This window comes from Peromyscus maniculatus, chromosome 3, assembly GCF_049852395.1.
Source record: "Peromyscus maniculatus bairdii isolate BWxNUB_F1_BW_parent chromosome 3, HU_Pman_BW_mat_3.1, whole genome shotgun sequence".
Lineage (NCBI taxonomy): Eukaryota > Metazoa > Chordata > Mammalia > Rodentia > Cricetidae > Peromyscus > Peromyscus maniculatus.
The window spans coordinates 142,346,143-142,361,633 of NC_134854.1; the positions used below are offsets into that span (position 1 = coordinate 142,346,143).

The following is a 15,491-nucleotide window of genomic DNA, read 5'->3' on the forward strand; positions in this document are numbered from 1 at the left end:
GGAATTGGTGCTCTTGTCACATCCTGTGGGTCCTAGGAATCAAGCACAGACCATCATGTTTGGTGGGAAGTATCTAATATTGGATCAGGGACAGACCTATCTCTGGGCAGCTGAGACCTAACTCAAACGCTTACAGAAGTGTTGACTGACAGTAGTTTGCTATATGCCACCAAGCTTTCACTTTCCTTGTTAATGGCTTTATTTTAGTTTAGGATAAAACTGCTGCTAAAAATTCCCAAGGAAAAACAAATCCAGTTATAATTTGTACAAAATTCAAAATAGGGCCCTGGAGAACACAAGGCATCCTTGGCTAGAAATGATACCCCACAGCTCAACAAAAGCAAGTTTGGTTTATTTGAATGGTTTCATTAAATAAGTCTACAAAGGTAACAAACTGAAGCACAAAGCGCAATCTTACAAGAAGCGCAACACCCAGAGTTAGTGCAAATGTACAGTTAACGGCTGCTGAGAAACCCCAAGGTTTGAATTCAGTTTTCAACAGTACATTGTTAAATAACGTAAGGAAAACATTTATAATTCAGAAAGTTCTTTTTAAATGTGGAAAAAAGATACTCAAAGTGTACTATTAACACAAAAATAATTTAAACAGTTCAGTAGCACTAGCTCGTTCCTCTAGGCTTCAGTTATTCATCCACAGGAGGGCAAAAAAAAAAAAAATTCAGTAAATAAACTTTTGTGAATAGGGGAAAAGACCTCAAAATGACTAAAACCAAAACCAACAACACATGCTGCATCTGGCTCCCTCTACCACAGTACAAAGTACTCTTATCCATCCTACAACCAGTTTCATTTCCACAGCACCTCTTAACCCTCTCCCAAAAGGAATAAATGAGCCAACACTTTGGTAGCAGGACCTGAAACAAAAACCATACTTTTCCCACCTCCCTCTCCTAAAACTTTCAGCTGTCATGTGTATCTTTTGGCCTAGACCAACTTAAAAAGAATGGGACTCTTAAAGGAAGAAAGGTGCAGGTAGCCAGGCTCTGTCTAGTATGTAACTCCTGGGATGTGTCCTGAGGTTGGAAATGTGTCAATTCCCAACTCAAGGCCAAGGAGGAAGCACCCAAGAAATGAGGACTTCTACTTCTCCCTCCACTTTCTCAGAGTATTTAGATCCCAAACAGCCAATTAAGTCAGTATTGACAGAAAACTGCCCATTAAAACTAGGCATAGCACTAGATAATACTGGTTGGTTGCAGTTACTTGGGGATATGGGTATAAAAATGTGAGAGTATTAGTTCTAATATAGAAGTACAGGTGGCACATAGATTGTGACTGTGCGACCATTTGGACATTGCAGAAGAAAGGGGTCAGAAGTGGGTCTGTTTTCCACAATACAGTACGTCAAGTGGAGAAATGTGTGGTACATGTACGAGAGGTGAGGGCAACCAAGCAGGTTTCCGTAGAGCAACCTTTTCCATCTGTGATTGGCACTGCCATCCTTCCCAACTCAGAATCTAGCCCACTCCCATCTCATTTTTGTTGAATTTCTTCTAGGTTTTGTTTGTTCACTGGCCGGGCATCACTTCTAACAAGCTTGTCCCCATGTCTCCAGTCCTTGTCCTTCACACGGCTCACAACCCCCTCACTCTTTCTGAAACAGAACTTTGTTTTCAACCTCTGATGCCAACTTCTCACTGTGCTCATCTCACACCTGCTCTAGGCAAAACTGTTGAACGATTGAAAAAAACAAAACAAAACAAAACAAAATGAAACAACAACAAAAAAACCCACTTTCATTTTCCCTTTGGCATATCCACTGCTGGGGTCATATGGACCTAAGATTTCTTTCCACATACCCTTTGGTGACCTGGGGTCTGGTAAGTTGATGCTAACAGCAGAAGCAATAGAAGTCCAAGGCACTAAAATATCCAGCAAGCAATACTGGGAGAACAGAAGTATTCAAGTACAGTAATTTATACAATTTTACATTCACATTTATTTATCTAATACAATGGAAATACAAAGGAAAAAGTTAAAGTGTCTTAATAAGTAAAGGACAGAGCTAGCTTTTTTTTGTGTGTGAACCTTTTAAACCTTTCAAATTTTACTCTTAAAACTAATGTTGTCCAACAACATTTATATATCACAGTGTTTCCACATCAAAACTGATGGCAAAGTTACATGTCCTCAGGGAACGTCATTGTTTTCCCTAATTGCTAATGCTGCAGTCAAAGCTGCTAATATCTTGCTTTAAGCATTAATGACCTATTCAAGAAAGGGTTGCAACCCCAGTCCCCTGATATTTTTCACTAGGTTATAAAGGAAAAAAAGAAAGTGGGGGTAGGGATCAGAGTGGGCGAGAACCTTCTTGTTTTAAGGTGTGCATTCTTGTGGGAGTAAGGAATTCGGGGCAAATGTCAAAATTAAGAGCTCTACCCACTTACAGATACATACTGGGTTTAGCTTACATTGAGCTCTTGGGGCATTCTGGTAACAAGGCTCTCTTCTAGCCCTAGGCCTTACTGGTGGGTACAGAAACAGGAAAGCAGACTCAGGCAGCCCCTCCACCAGAAAGCTGCTCTTTTCTTTTTGAACTCCAACAAATGGAGAGGGAGGGTGGTTCTCCATTCTAAGGGCTCAAAATGGTATTAAAAACATTCCCTTCTGGCAAGAAATAACCAGTTAAATGCAGCACTAGTAGTTAGTATATAGGCTACTTCCCCAACCCCCCCAACCCCCAGCATTCCATCTCCTGCCCCCAAATCTATGCAGTTAACATCTTCACGTCTGACTAAGTGGTCCGCAGGTTGGAACCTGGGGGGTTGCTGATGGACTTCTGCAAATTGCTGATGTTGAAATTCTGCAAGGAAGCAGTTCCTACAGGCTGGAACTGGCCAAGTGGCTGTGGTGCTGGACCACCTGTTCCACTCCACTGAGTGCCAAATGGGGCAGCTGGAAAACCATACTGCTGTGGAGGGCACATGGACTTGGTGAAGTGACCTAGAGAGGTAGCAGATGCTGCAGAGATGGGGGCTGAGCCACCCAGGTTTGAGGTCATGGAAATGCACAGCTGCCCAGGAGCAGAGAACTTCCTTGCCATTCCAGGACCCTAAAAACAAGAAAGTAACAATGAGAATTTGGCATAGGTATAATACCCAAACAAAATATGTGTGATACTGTAATGCTTTTTCTAGAGCTGAGGTGTTCTAATTTTAGTGTTAGCAAAACATAACAAAGCCTCCTGCAATATTTATTGGCTCTATGCTTAACAAGAAGTGAAAACTCAGGTCTGAGAGTGTGCATATGTGCCAGGTGTTAGGTGTGTACACACAGGTAGTATAGGATGCTGAAAGAAAAGGATACCAAAGTGATGCTGTCTTGTTTTCTCAATAATGTTAGAACCAATGGGTTGCTGAAGAAGGTGGTGATAAGGATGGCGTACCAGCCTTGGCAGTCTGGTGACTCATCTGTGTTTTGGTAGTCTGGCAGGTTAGGAAAAGTAGACTTACCTCATAATTCATGTGTCCTTTGCTGCCTCTCCTGCCTGAAAGATTCATGGCATCTCGGGCCCAGTTGTCTACCAACTTGTGCAAGTCATCTGTGAATGTGCCCTTCCTACTGGAAGTCATGGCAGGTGGCTGAGCCTGGGCAGCCTGGCTACTCACTGTTCCCCCAACGGTGTTTGTGCTGCTGGTCCCTGGAATTGTAAGCAACACAATACTAGCATTAAAGGAATCTGGGACATAACTCTGGGAAAGGAGAAAATGTCATAGGATAATGAATGGCAAGCCACAGAATGGGGAGAATAGTTGGGAAGCCATGCAGGATAGGAAGATTCCAAAGTTTTATTTATCCATTTGCTTTTGCATAACAGGTAATGAAAATGGTTTCTCTTCCACAGCTTGTAGGTAAGGCTCAACAACTTGGGATGAAGGCAGGCATGGGTAAGGGCTTCTTTCAAAGCAACCTATAATACTGGGACTGTCTGCCAGTGCTCTATTCCCAGCACTACACCGAAGAGTGAGTGATATGGTCCACAAGGCTGGCTGCTATGGAACTTTGTAGAAAGCAGGGCCAAAGAAGTACTGTGTGCTGGGTAAGTTACAAGTAGTACAAATGCAAAGATCAGTGCTTGCTGTGGAAAGATGGGGTTCCCAGACCATGTGGATACTGTGGCAATCTTTATCCACTCTCTAACAAAAAGAAGTAACGAGACACAGCATGCTCTGTTCAAAACTTTTTTTCACCTGAACCATTAAATATAAATTTGTAAATATAAACTTGGAAGGAGTCAAGACCTCAACTTTTCTCAATGTCCCATGAGTAAAGAACAGAGATTCGGCAGTGGGGGGAGGATGTGCCTGAATCTCTCAGGTCCAGGAAGTTTATAGTTTTCTTGAGGACTTGGGTTTTAATTGGTTCAAGGACTCTCATCCCTTCTCCCCACTCTTCCCAATAGAACAAGCACTCCTGGGTAGAAGCAACAGGAAAATGCAGCTGAGGCAGGGGTGCAGAGGGAGGAGGAGGCTTAGAGGTTATGATGAAGGAATTCTATTTCTATGGTTTGATGAAAAAGAAAGGAGTCTGTGTCCTGCCTGATTTCGGTTCAGCTGGAGGGCACACTGAAGGTTATTCGAAGAGGCAAGTTTTGGGGAAGAGGGAAAGAAGAGTCATGGTCTTATTTTTGTTTTCTTATCTTCCACTTTATTAGCAGACTTCACATTTGCTATATAGTAAATAAAGGTTACTAAAGTAGTGAGCCAGTAGGCCCTACCATACTCAAGGAACCCCGGGGCTAAGTGCATGCATTTTCCTGCTTTCAATGCCAAAGCAGCACACCAGAGCACAGCAGCACATCTGAAGCACCCCTACTTATTAGTGGCCCCTGCAACCCTGTTGGTGCCACAGGGTATATCTATTTTACCACCTAAGGAGTAGCCCACGAAAGCATGTTTGTGCTAGAGGAGAGCTAACTCAGGTGAAGCTGCAGAGTGAGGATGCTCACATGCTTCTTCTGGTCACTGTGGCAAGACATGAATTACTGCAGTGTCACATGGTATCTGCTAGGACTGCAGGGGATCATTACTACACACAGTGTAAAAGTAGAACAAATTCACCTCAAACCAAGTGTGAGAATAGTAAAGCACAGGAAACAGCCTTCCTTGAATAGCAAGTGTAGGACAAAGGTGCAGTGGGAAGGAAGCACAGGCCATGAGGATGGGAAGTCACAACAGTGAGGAAACCCAGAAAGCGAGCATGTGGCATGCACGAGGACTAGCATCCTGCTGGATGACAATAGAAATATCCACAAGTGAGCAGAGCTGTCGATGCCAAATGAAAAGCCAAGTCAGGGTGAGCACTGCTTATCCAGAGACCTCATGCCAAAAGTCACACTTCTCTAGTCTGGTGCTAGTTGCTCTTGATGCTGCGAGAGCCCTTAAAAACCAAATGCCATTCACTTTAGTCTACATTCCTCAACACTGAACTCTTAAAATGAGGTTTACCCTAAAAGGGAGAGTCACCTTACAGTTATTCTTTTTATTGTAGTTCTGACTGTAAAGGAGGATTAACAGGCTTTCTGCAGATTGTGCTAACAAACTTTTAAGTCTTTTCAGTCCTCTTGAAAGTTGTATAAAGTAGAATAGATTTTATTCCTCTAAATTCATGTACTGAGTTTCTCTTATCCCTATACTGCCAGGTTATAAGCCACCGCCAAAGATGCCAAGCAGAGATTTTTCTTGTTACTCCCTAGACTCTTATAACATGCTGGTATTAATTTCTTGGCATCTGCATTTTATTTTAATGGGAAACCCCTAGGCTAAAAAGCTAAGCTCTATAAACAAGTAGCATTCCTCTCCCCTGTAGCTGAGCACCAACTTCTGAGATATGAAGAATGAGGACATGCCCTCTGTGTACACCTAGATCACTATTGAGTTTCCAGTGTTGTTGAACAGTGGTGGGCACATGCTCACTGACTCAGAGACTCTCTTCCATACAGAATCTAGGCTTCCTCCATCTCCCCATTCATATCCATGGATGTCATGGATACAGACTAACACACCTGGACTCACATGAGAGAACTGACTATGAAGTGGTTTCTCAATCTGGAAGTAGGAGTAATTAAATATAGCAATTAAGCACAATAAGGAATATTATCAGAAAAGGGTGCAGGGATGGATGAAAATTAGGAATCAGGGAGTTACGAGGCTTCTTAGTTTAAAGAACTCATGGCTTTGCAATCAGGATCAAAAGTAACAGAAAGAAGATAATTACTACAGAGCTGGTTGCAAGGACAGACTTTTTTCACCATCTTCCCTGAAGCACAAAGAGAGAGCAGTGTGTTAAAGAAACATCAGTGAAATCTTTATAGACTCTCCAAACAGCACACAGAAGCCCAGCAAGAGAAAGCAGGAGGGGACAGATGGGTGGGACCTGGTAGCCCTAGATGTAGGGACAAGTCTAGGGATAAGTCTAACTGGCTGTGAGTGTTAACATAATTGTCAGATGGACTGTGAAGTCTGGATGACAGATGCTGAACTTTTACACCTCATCTTTATTTCTACAATGTAATGTGGTGTTAAGGTTCTGGAGGAGGAACAGGTCTCACTGCTTGAATTCCAAATACCCAAGCAGTACTTCCATTGACCTTGTCCTACTTCCTGTTTCTCCTGCTGGGTAGTTATAAAGCATTTAAATCAGTACCATTGTTACGCTTTAAGTTAATTTAAACTGGTTGTTATATTTCCACACCCTAGACACACACACACACACACACACACACACACACACACTCTCTCTCTCTCTCTCTCTCTCTCTCTCTCTCTCTCTCTCTCTCTCTCTCTCTTCCTTTTTCTCTCTCCATATACCCCATCCCTTCCAGAAACAATTTTAAAAGTATGTGGAAAACAAGCAACCTTTAAATATAGATAGAGCATTAAGCCAAGCCGTGCTTCCAAACTATTTTGAGAAGATAGGACAATGTATCCAAAACTAATAAGGGCCCTCACCCTTCCAAGCACCTGTTCTTTCTATGTATTTAAAAAAAATCTGCCTCCTACGATTTGTCCAGCAGTTTTGCATGACATATCCTTATGCACCTTCAACAGGTATAGGTCTTTCATTTAGACTCAAAGAAAAGTGGTAAGATTTACCACTTCTAATCATTCTCAAACAGATTAACACAGTCTATACTCAAGAGTATACTGTAAGTAAGACACAAAATTAACTCAAACGGTGCATATCAGACTTCACACAAAGAAATTCTGGTTTGCCTTCTTTTCAGACATATCAGGTTGTGTATCACAGGTCTGGGCAAATGTCATACTTTACTGCAAAATACCCATCCTATTATTAATGTCCTTCCATCTTTCTAGCTGGACATATAAATTAAATGTTTATTCAAGTGTGCTAATAACATGCATAGTCCAAGCTAGTCTAATCAGAAAAACTATTGGATGCATGCATGCTTGGAAACTACCAACATGGGCAATGTCTTCCAGCCACTCTTTGAAGAGCTCAGCCCTGGACCACTGACATGTGTGGGAATGTGGTAAAAGAAGGCTGTAAGGAGAACCAATCCATGACTAACATGTCAGTGAGGGAAACAGAGGTTAAATCTAATACACAAAGGTACAAGAGAAAAAAAGTAAAGTGTGAATTCTTCCCACCATGAAGAGGCCAAAGGCTCCCTGAGCCACATACTTAGAAACACTGATGGCTTTAGCACATGCATTTAAAAAGCATCTTTCATAACCACACCAGAAGTTTGAGGCCTTAAGTTTGATTGTTATCCAAACTCTAATGAAGTTCTTTTTCTTGAGTTTTTTTTTTCTTTTTAAAATTTTTTCTTTCAATACACACCCATTGGCCACCTAATACCACAGATAGGGTCTTGCTAACCACAGGGACTTAAGAGTTTTCTAAGTACCAGCTGTTTTTGTGTTTTATTTAAATTGTACAATAGCCTTAGGAAGCAGGCAATGATTTCATTACAGGGAGAGGACAATACAGGGCAATCTGCTCCTGGGCTGTCACGTTCTTGGTAAAGATTTGCTTTTATTTCATGCGTATGGGTGTTTTGTCTGCATGTATCTCTGTGCACCATGTGTGTGCAGTGTCCTGAGGCCAGAAGAGGGTGTTGGAAACTGGAAGAGCAGCAACTGTTGAGCTATCTCTCCAGCCCCACATGTACGTTTTGGTCTGTGTTCTTATGTGTGTAGGGACACGTGGAGGTCAGAGGACACCCCTTAGGTGTGGGTTTTCATGAGCCACCCACAGTGTTTTCTGAGAAAGGGTCTCTCATTGGCCTGGGGCTTGCTGACATGGTTAAGCTAATTTGCTCATGAGACCGGGTTCCTCCTTTCTTCAGCTTTTTTAGTACTAGGATTACAAGTATAAGACAGCATGCCCAGTTTCTAATTTAGGTTCTAGGGATCAAATTCAGGCCTTTAATCTGCATGACAAGCACTTTACTGAGCCATCTTTCTAGCTTCCTGCACCCTGTTTTAAAACAGAAAGTGAATAAGTTCTATTAATACTAAAGTAACAAATTTCACTCGCAGGTTATATGGCTTTGGTCTTTCAAAGAATAAATGCGCTGGGTGGTGGTGGTGGTGGTGGTGGCGGCAGCAGCAGCGGCTCACACCTTTAATCCCAGCACTTAGGAGCCAGAAGCAGGCAGGTCTCTGTGAGTTTGAGGCCAGCCTGGTCTACAGAGTAAGTTCTTGAACAGTCAGGACTACACAGAGAAACCATGTCTCGAAAAACAAAAACAAAAAATAAAAAGAAATGCTTTGTAAGATAGCTACAGTAATTGTTCTTTGAACTTCTTAATCTCACGGAGTTGGTAACAGAGGTGAAGAGATTTCTAACATCTTTTCCACCTGCACATATTCAGGCTTAACTGAGATTTCAACCCATATTCAAAAGAATGGAAAATGGTAAACTTTTACCTTCCATCAGGATCATGCATCAGTGCTCAACATGCATTATTTTTTTTTTTATTTTAATTTTGAGACAGGGACTCGCTATGTAGTCCATGATGGCTCCAAACTTATAATCTTTGCTTCTCCCTCCACAGTATGGGAATCATGGGCACCACCATTCCTAATGTCAGGGCAGTGAGACAGCACTGAAGATGATTGTGTATTGCAGTCTTAACATAGAGTCTAGCCTAGAATAGATCTAAAAGAGGTAATTCTACCTGGGAGTTATTTTGAAACCTACAAAAAACCCACTCCTGTCTCTGCATCTTTTACTACAATTAACACAGGGACCCAAACTTCTGAGGGTAATGGTCAGCCAAGCCACTGAGTACATGAAATATAAGAGACAAATGAAAATGGACTGCGTGACAATCAGATCCAAAGCAGCAGAAAAACAAGGACAAGGAAGGAGTAAAGGTGTTACACACAAAGAGCCAAGCAGGGCGTACTCAGAAATCGGGTCCTCCTGCCACCAGGTTTGAATGTCACCTGCTCAGATGCACAGTTAAACTTCGCACAGCCTGTGAGAAGGGAAAAGGAAAGAACAGAGGAGAAGAGACCACACAACTACAGGATGTTAGAGCTTGAGGCTGGTGGTGACACACTGGATGGCATGTAGAAGAGGGAGCTCTGTAGGAGACAGAGATGCCAGGCCTCACCCCATTGGCAGAAATTAAGCTTTTCTCAGTTGGAACAATGCTAACAACTTTGTGTTGTTTCTTACTAATTACTTACATTAGCTGAGGGGAGAGAAACTTAATGTCTAAGTTCTATGTAATTGTGCTAGAAGCACTTAATTATCTCTAGGTCTGTCCCCTGATTCCTTTCTACCCAGATACCCAATTCATTTCAACTTTGTTTTGACACTTTTTTTTGGGGGGGGGGGGGAAACGGACGGACGGACGGACGGACAGATTTCACGACTATAGCCCAACCTAGCCCCATCTTTGTGAGTACTAGAACTAAAGACATGTTCTATCTACAATGCCCAAATTTCCTTTCAATTCTACTTTTGTTCTTTTATTTTATGTGTATGAGTGTTTTGCTTGAAAGTAAGTTGCACACTATGTACATGTATTGCCCTCAGAGGCCAGAAGAGAGTATCAGCTTCCTGGGATGGCTGTGAGCCTTCATGAGGATGCTTTGAATTGAACCTAGGTCCTATGCAAGAGCAGCCAGTGCTCTTAATCACTGCCTTCCAACTCTCACTAAAAGCTCTCTGCAGCAGTAATGTTTTGAACAACAAAACCAAAAACACTATTTGGAAAGTAGAGTGTGAATCAAGAATTTAATCTTGGGGTATTCCTCTCTTGGAGCCCCTCCAATTCTCTGGAATTTTCTTAATAAATCTATATTTACTATGTATTAAAAATAGATTTTAGGGCTAGTTATTTTAATATGCTGCTACCATGCTTAGAAGTTTAAAAGTAGATTGGCTAAAAAAAGACATTAGTTTTAAAAAACTAGCAACTCCTTAGAATTTTGTCCACAAATCTTGGCTTAGTATTAATGGTTATAGTCTAAGTCCTAAATAAGTTATTCATATAGGCTGTAATGATCACCCTTTGAAAAGAGGCTATTTCAGAGCTGGGTTTGATGACTTACACCTGTAATTCCTGCACTAGAGAGGCTGAAGCAAGAGGATTGCTAGGAATTCAAGGCTAGCCTGGGCTGCACAGTGAGTTCCAGACCAGTCTAGTCCAGCCTACAGAATGAGGGGCTGTCTAAACAACAACAACAACAACAACAAACAACCTAAACAACAGGAAGCTATTTTACCAAATGCCTAGAAACAAGAAAGCCAGTGATTCTAATCACAATGCAGCTTTCCTGCTCAGCTCAATTACTAGTCACCGTTTAATAACTCAGTTTCTTTCTATTCAGCTGATGACAGTAAGTTCTTTGCCTTGCTTTTGTCCCAAGCATGGCACTATTTCTACTTTAATGTTTCTTCTAGAAGATGGTTGTCACTTTGAATTCTTACCTTGACCTGGAGCAGAAAGGCTTGGTACTGAAATGGCACCATCACTGGTGAAGGCTGAATAGAGGTTGTCACTGGAAGGAGATGGCTTAAGAGGCTGTAACAGCTGGTTGTGCCCAGTCTCTGGGGTGTTGCCCGGGGGGTGAAGAGTCTGCTGGGGGTGTATGACTGAAGTTCCACTCTGACCAGACAGGTTACCTGGTGAAAATTAAAGAGGCTTGAAGAAACAAGAAGAGGCTGAGGATGTATTTCAATTCACTTAGCAGTCATGAAATCCTGGGTTTAATCCAGCACCACACAAACCAGGCATGGTGATGTATGTCTGTAATCTCAGCACTTGGGAAGTGTAGGAAGAATGATTAGGAATTCAAGGTAATCCTTGACTACATAGTGAGTTTGAAGCCAGTCTGGAATACTTGAGACCATATTTTCAGTGAGTAAGCCAGCCAGCCAGCCAGCCAGCCAGCCAGCCAGCCAGCCAACCAACCAACCAACCAACCAACCAATAAAACAAAAAGAATAAGAAAAAAAAAATACATCACATAAACTTTTCCTAATATACTTATTGTTTCTGATTCCTATTTATCCTGAGTGGTAATTTTAAAAACAAAACAAAAACATATAAATTGACAAACAGACAAACCCTTACTGATATGAAGGTTAAATGAGAAACAAGATGTTTATGGACATAAGGTTATTTATATGAATTGCCTCTCAAGAGTGATAACTTTAGATAATGAAGAGCTCACTAGGTTGAGCAGATTGAAGTGTAAACTAGAACCTGCAACAGAGATGAAGATTCCATTTCTATTTCCATAGTTACTGTTTTCTGCCATATCAGAAAGATGGTGATTATAGAAATAGGCTGTTAGTTTCTGTTTAGATTTTTTTTTATAAATATGCACCATATAAGATACATAAAAAGGGGCTAGAGAGGCTGGGTGGTGGTGGCACACACCTTTAATCCCAGCACTCAGGAGGCAGAGGCAGGTGGATCTCTGTGAGTTTGAGGCCAGCCCTGGCTACAGAGTGAGTTCCAGGAAAGGTGCCAAAGTTACACAGAGAAACCCTGTCTCGAAAAAACAAACAAACAAAAACAAAAAACAAAAAGGTGGGGAGGCTAGAGAGATAGCTCAGCAGTTAAAAGCATTGGCTGCTCTTGTAGAGGACCTAGGCTAGATTCCTAGAACACACATGACAGCTTACAACTGTCTGTAACTTTATTTCCAAGGGATCCAATACCCTCTTCTGACTTTCTCAGGCACTGCACACAAGTGGTGCACAGACACACAGATAAGCAAAACACTCATACACATACAACAATAAACCTTAAGAAAAAAGATAACAAAGAAAGTGTTGAATAACGATGTAGGTAACCGCAGACTAATGAATATTTAAAACTATTTTTTGGTTAAAAGAAAAAGAAACATAAACAATACTTAATAGGGAGCTTTCAGTTACATCAACTGGCCATAATCTCTTAGTTTCCAAGTCACTAGTTACTCAAAAAGTATGTCAAAACCAGAGTCTGAATTAGCCAGTCTCCCATACAGACACATCTGTATTAATGAACTGCATGAATTGGACAGTGTGCAAGAAAAGGGCTGAATATCTATAAAGGTTTCTAGACAATAGAGAGCTGGTAAGAAATTTCTAAATGTTTGCTTTCCATACTTCAACTAGACCTGGAGAACAAATGTGAAATCAACCTAGGTTTTAGCCGTCTTTCACTTTTAAACCAATTAGCTGTTATATACTACACATAAGAGCAAAAACTTTCTATCCCATTAAAATGCACATAGTCTATTTCAGAAGTCATCATTTCATATCTGACTATAGAACCATCCAGTTTTTTATCCTAAGATGCAAAGCTTTATTTAAAGGTATTACCCCCACAGGCACACCCAAATCTCTATGGCACTTACATTAAGTTTAGTTAGTATTATGGTCAATTCAGTCATTTAAAGAAAGAATCTGAAGTTTATTAAGCAGAGAATAATCTTTATTCATCTAAATGCCCCAGAGTCTGATCAAATTTTGAGTTATATGAGTTAATAGGCAAAGCTAAATGTTCATCCTGAAGAATAACCATAAACAAAGATTAACAGTAGATAGACAGTAACACTGACTCCATTTAAAAAAAAAAAAAAAAAGCCTATAGTCAAAAGAGGTTCAAAACATACCAGGAATAGAAGAGCCAAAGAAGGAGGAATAATGGGAGGCCCAACTCCTTTGAAATTTTATAAAAGTTAACAAATGTTCAACAGGTTACATACATGGTGGTTGACTTGACTTGGCCCAGGGCTTTTTACCTGAAAGCTGTGGGCTTTTATTGCCCAAGGAGCTGCTGCGACTAGATTTACTGCCTTTGCTTTTAGTAGGTCGCCTTCTTCTCCCTGACAGAGGAGCAGCTGGCGGAATAATGACAGCAGGGGGAACCTTGCCCAGTTTGGTATACAGAGATTCAATTTCATGTTTCTGGCGACTTTGCAGGTCCTGAATCTCTTTAAGATGTCTATAAAAGATAACCAAATATGGATAAAAATATAACCACTGTTGTTCCAAGTAAGAGTTAAAGCATATTCCTAAATCTGCATTTCAGTGTTTACACAGCTATGAACCCTTTTCTTAAATGTGCTATGAGATTCTAGTTTGACAATTCATTTTGCTGGTCTTTATACACAAGACACATTCCAGTAAACTCCTAGTCTAGATAACAGCATGGTAGAGAAAAAAGATAGGAGTCCATACAGAGGGTAGGTAAATTTGTTACTGTGATCCATGTGACAATTAGCAAAAGTATAAACATAATTATACATTGTAGTGCTATTATTAGATTCATGTTATAGATATTAACAGAACTGAAGAGATGGTTCAGCCATTAAGAGCACTTTCTCCTTTTGTAGAGGACCTTGATTCAGTTGCCAGCACCCACATTACAGCTAACAACCATCTGTATGTAACTCCAGTTTCAGAGAATGATACTGTCTTCTGTCCTCCATGGGCGCAGGGTACGCACATGGTGTACATACATACATGCAGGCAAAACACTCATATACATAAATAAATATCTTTCTTTAAAGGTATCATTAACAAAAATAATGTAACAATATAACGGTGCTGCAGAAACCCTAAAACTAGAAAAGCCATGGATGCTGATGATTACAGGACAACCCAATGAATTAGGTAATTTTAGCTTTTATGTATCACTTCCTGTTTAAAAGGAATGTGAGATCAGCATCTGTATTGAAAAGCTTTTAATACCAGGGTTGAGATACAAAACCAGCCACTATTTTAGAGGGGAAAAAAATGACTTACTTTTCTCGTAGTCGTCGCAGTTCTAACCTTAAGTCTTCATCTTCAATGTCTGACTCATTGTCACTACTCATGTAAGAGGAGTTGAATGAATTACTAAGGCTCTGGCTTAGACTCTGGATGGGAAGACTCTTGGAACACAAGTGAGGGGGAGAGTGTGGACTACCTGAGCCATCCTCTGTACCCCTACTGAGAAAGGCAGCCTCCAGGTCAGAAGAGGGCCCATTCAGATGGGAAGGCTCTGCCAGCTCAGGCTTCTCCTTCTTTGGTATCACAGCAGGACTAATCGTTTGTTCTGAATCTCTGAAAGGAGGAGAGGTCACTGGTCCCTCTTTTTTGAGCTCTGTGACCTTGTCCTCGGTTCTTGAAACAGAGAAACGACCCACTTTGTTTGCTGTAGTTGTCACTTGAAAACGTCCAACCTTGGTAGGCTGCTCTGTTTCTGACTTGGCTTCTGGGGCAGGTGTTTGGTGGGTGCTGTCTGGCACATCTAAGGACATGCCAGGGATAGTTATTCCATTAGGCTCTGGCTTTACCAGGGTACTCTCTGGACTACTACTTGAAAGAACTGATGACTCTGATGTGCTAGATTCAAAATGAACCGACTTTGTATCTTCTGACCTATTTTTACGCTCTTTCGGAGCATCATCCATTGTAACTGAAACCTGATGGAAAAAGAGAATGAAGTGGATTAAAAATGAAGTCCCTGGGGAAAGTGGTACATGACTTTAACCCTAGCACTTCGGAGGTAGAGGCAGGTAGATCTTGGTAAGTTTGAAGCCACCATGGTCTAAAAAGCAAATTCCAGGCTAGCCATGATGATATAATGAAACTTTTTCTAAGGGGGGGGGGAGAGAGGGAGGGGAGGGAGGGAGGATTTGTTCTTCAGTTTGTAGCATGCAGAATGCTTGCCTGGTATGAATGAGGCCCTTGGTGAGATCCCCAGCACCAAGTAGCCCGGGGCTGGCAGTGCACACATGTAATCCCAGCATACTTGGGTAGAGTGGGGCAGGGGATGAGGGTGAAAGGAGGAACAACTAATTCCCCAGTGAACCTGTGGAATCTCTTTTCACAGTCTCTTCAATCATTGTGAAGTAAACTCAACACCTATTACAGAGGACATCACTTCAGTACTGAGATGCACATTCTTGGGGCTGCTGAATAAATGATTCATTTTTACCTCTCATGTGACACAAATTCTGTAACTGGAGAGTTTCTCTCAGGGTCCTGCCAAGCCCACGCAAAGA

At 41.4% G+C, this 15,491-nt stretch overlaps 1 protein-coding gene across 15 annotated transcripts in view; it reads right to left on the reverse strand.

The window, feature by feature from the left end:
* Nucleotides 1–331: 331 nt before the first annotated feature.
* Wnk1 (WNK lysine deficient protein kinase 1) overlaps nucleotides 332–15,491 on the reverse strand; it is a 143,300-nt gene continuing 128,140 nt past the window's right edge. For 6 of the 15 annotated variants that reach the window (XM_076567793.1, XM_076567790.1, XM_076567789.1 and 3 more), the window contains 5 exons: nucleotides 14,248–14,909; nucleotides 13,242–13,444; nucleotides 10,933–11,127; nucleotides 3,474–3,661; nucleotides 332–3,073 (listed from right to left, as the gene is read on the reverse strand). In XM_076567793.1, coding sequence (XP_076423908.1) covers nucleotides 2,756–3,073; nucleotides 3,474–3,661; nucleotides 10,933–11,127; nucleotides 13,242–13,444; nucleotides 14,248–14,909 — 1,566 coding nt within the window. In that variant the 3' untranslated portion in view covers nucleotides 332–2,755. Of the gene's footprint in view, nucleotides 3,074–3,473; nucleotides 3,662–4,434; nucleotides 4,587–6,237; nucleotides 6,280–9,376; nucleotides 9,470–10,932; nucleotides 11,128–13,241; nucleotides 13,445–14,247; nucleotides 14,910–15,491 lie in introns of those variants that run through there. The other 9 variants (XM_076567791.1, XM_076567787.1, XM_076567785.1 and 6 more) reach the window with 4 other exon arrangements.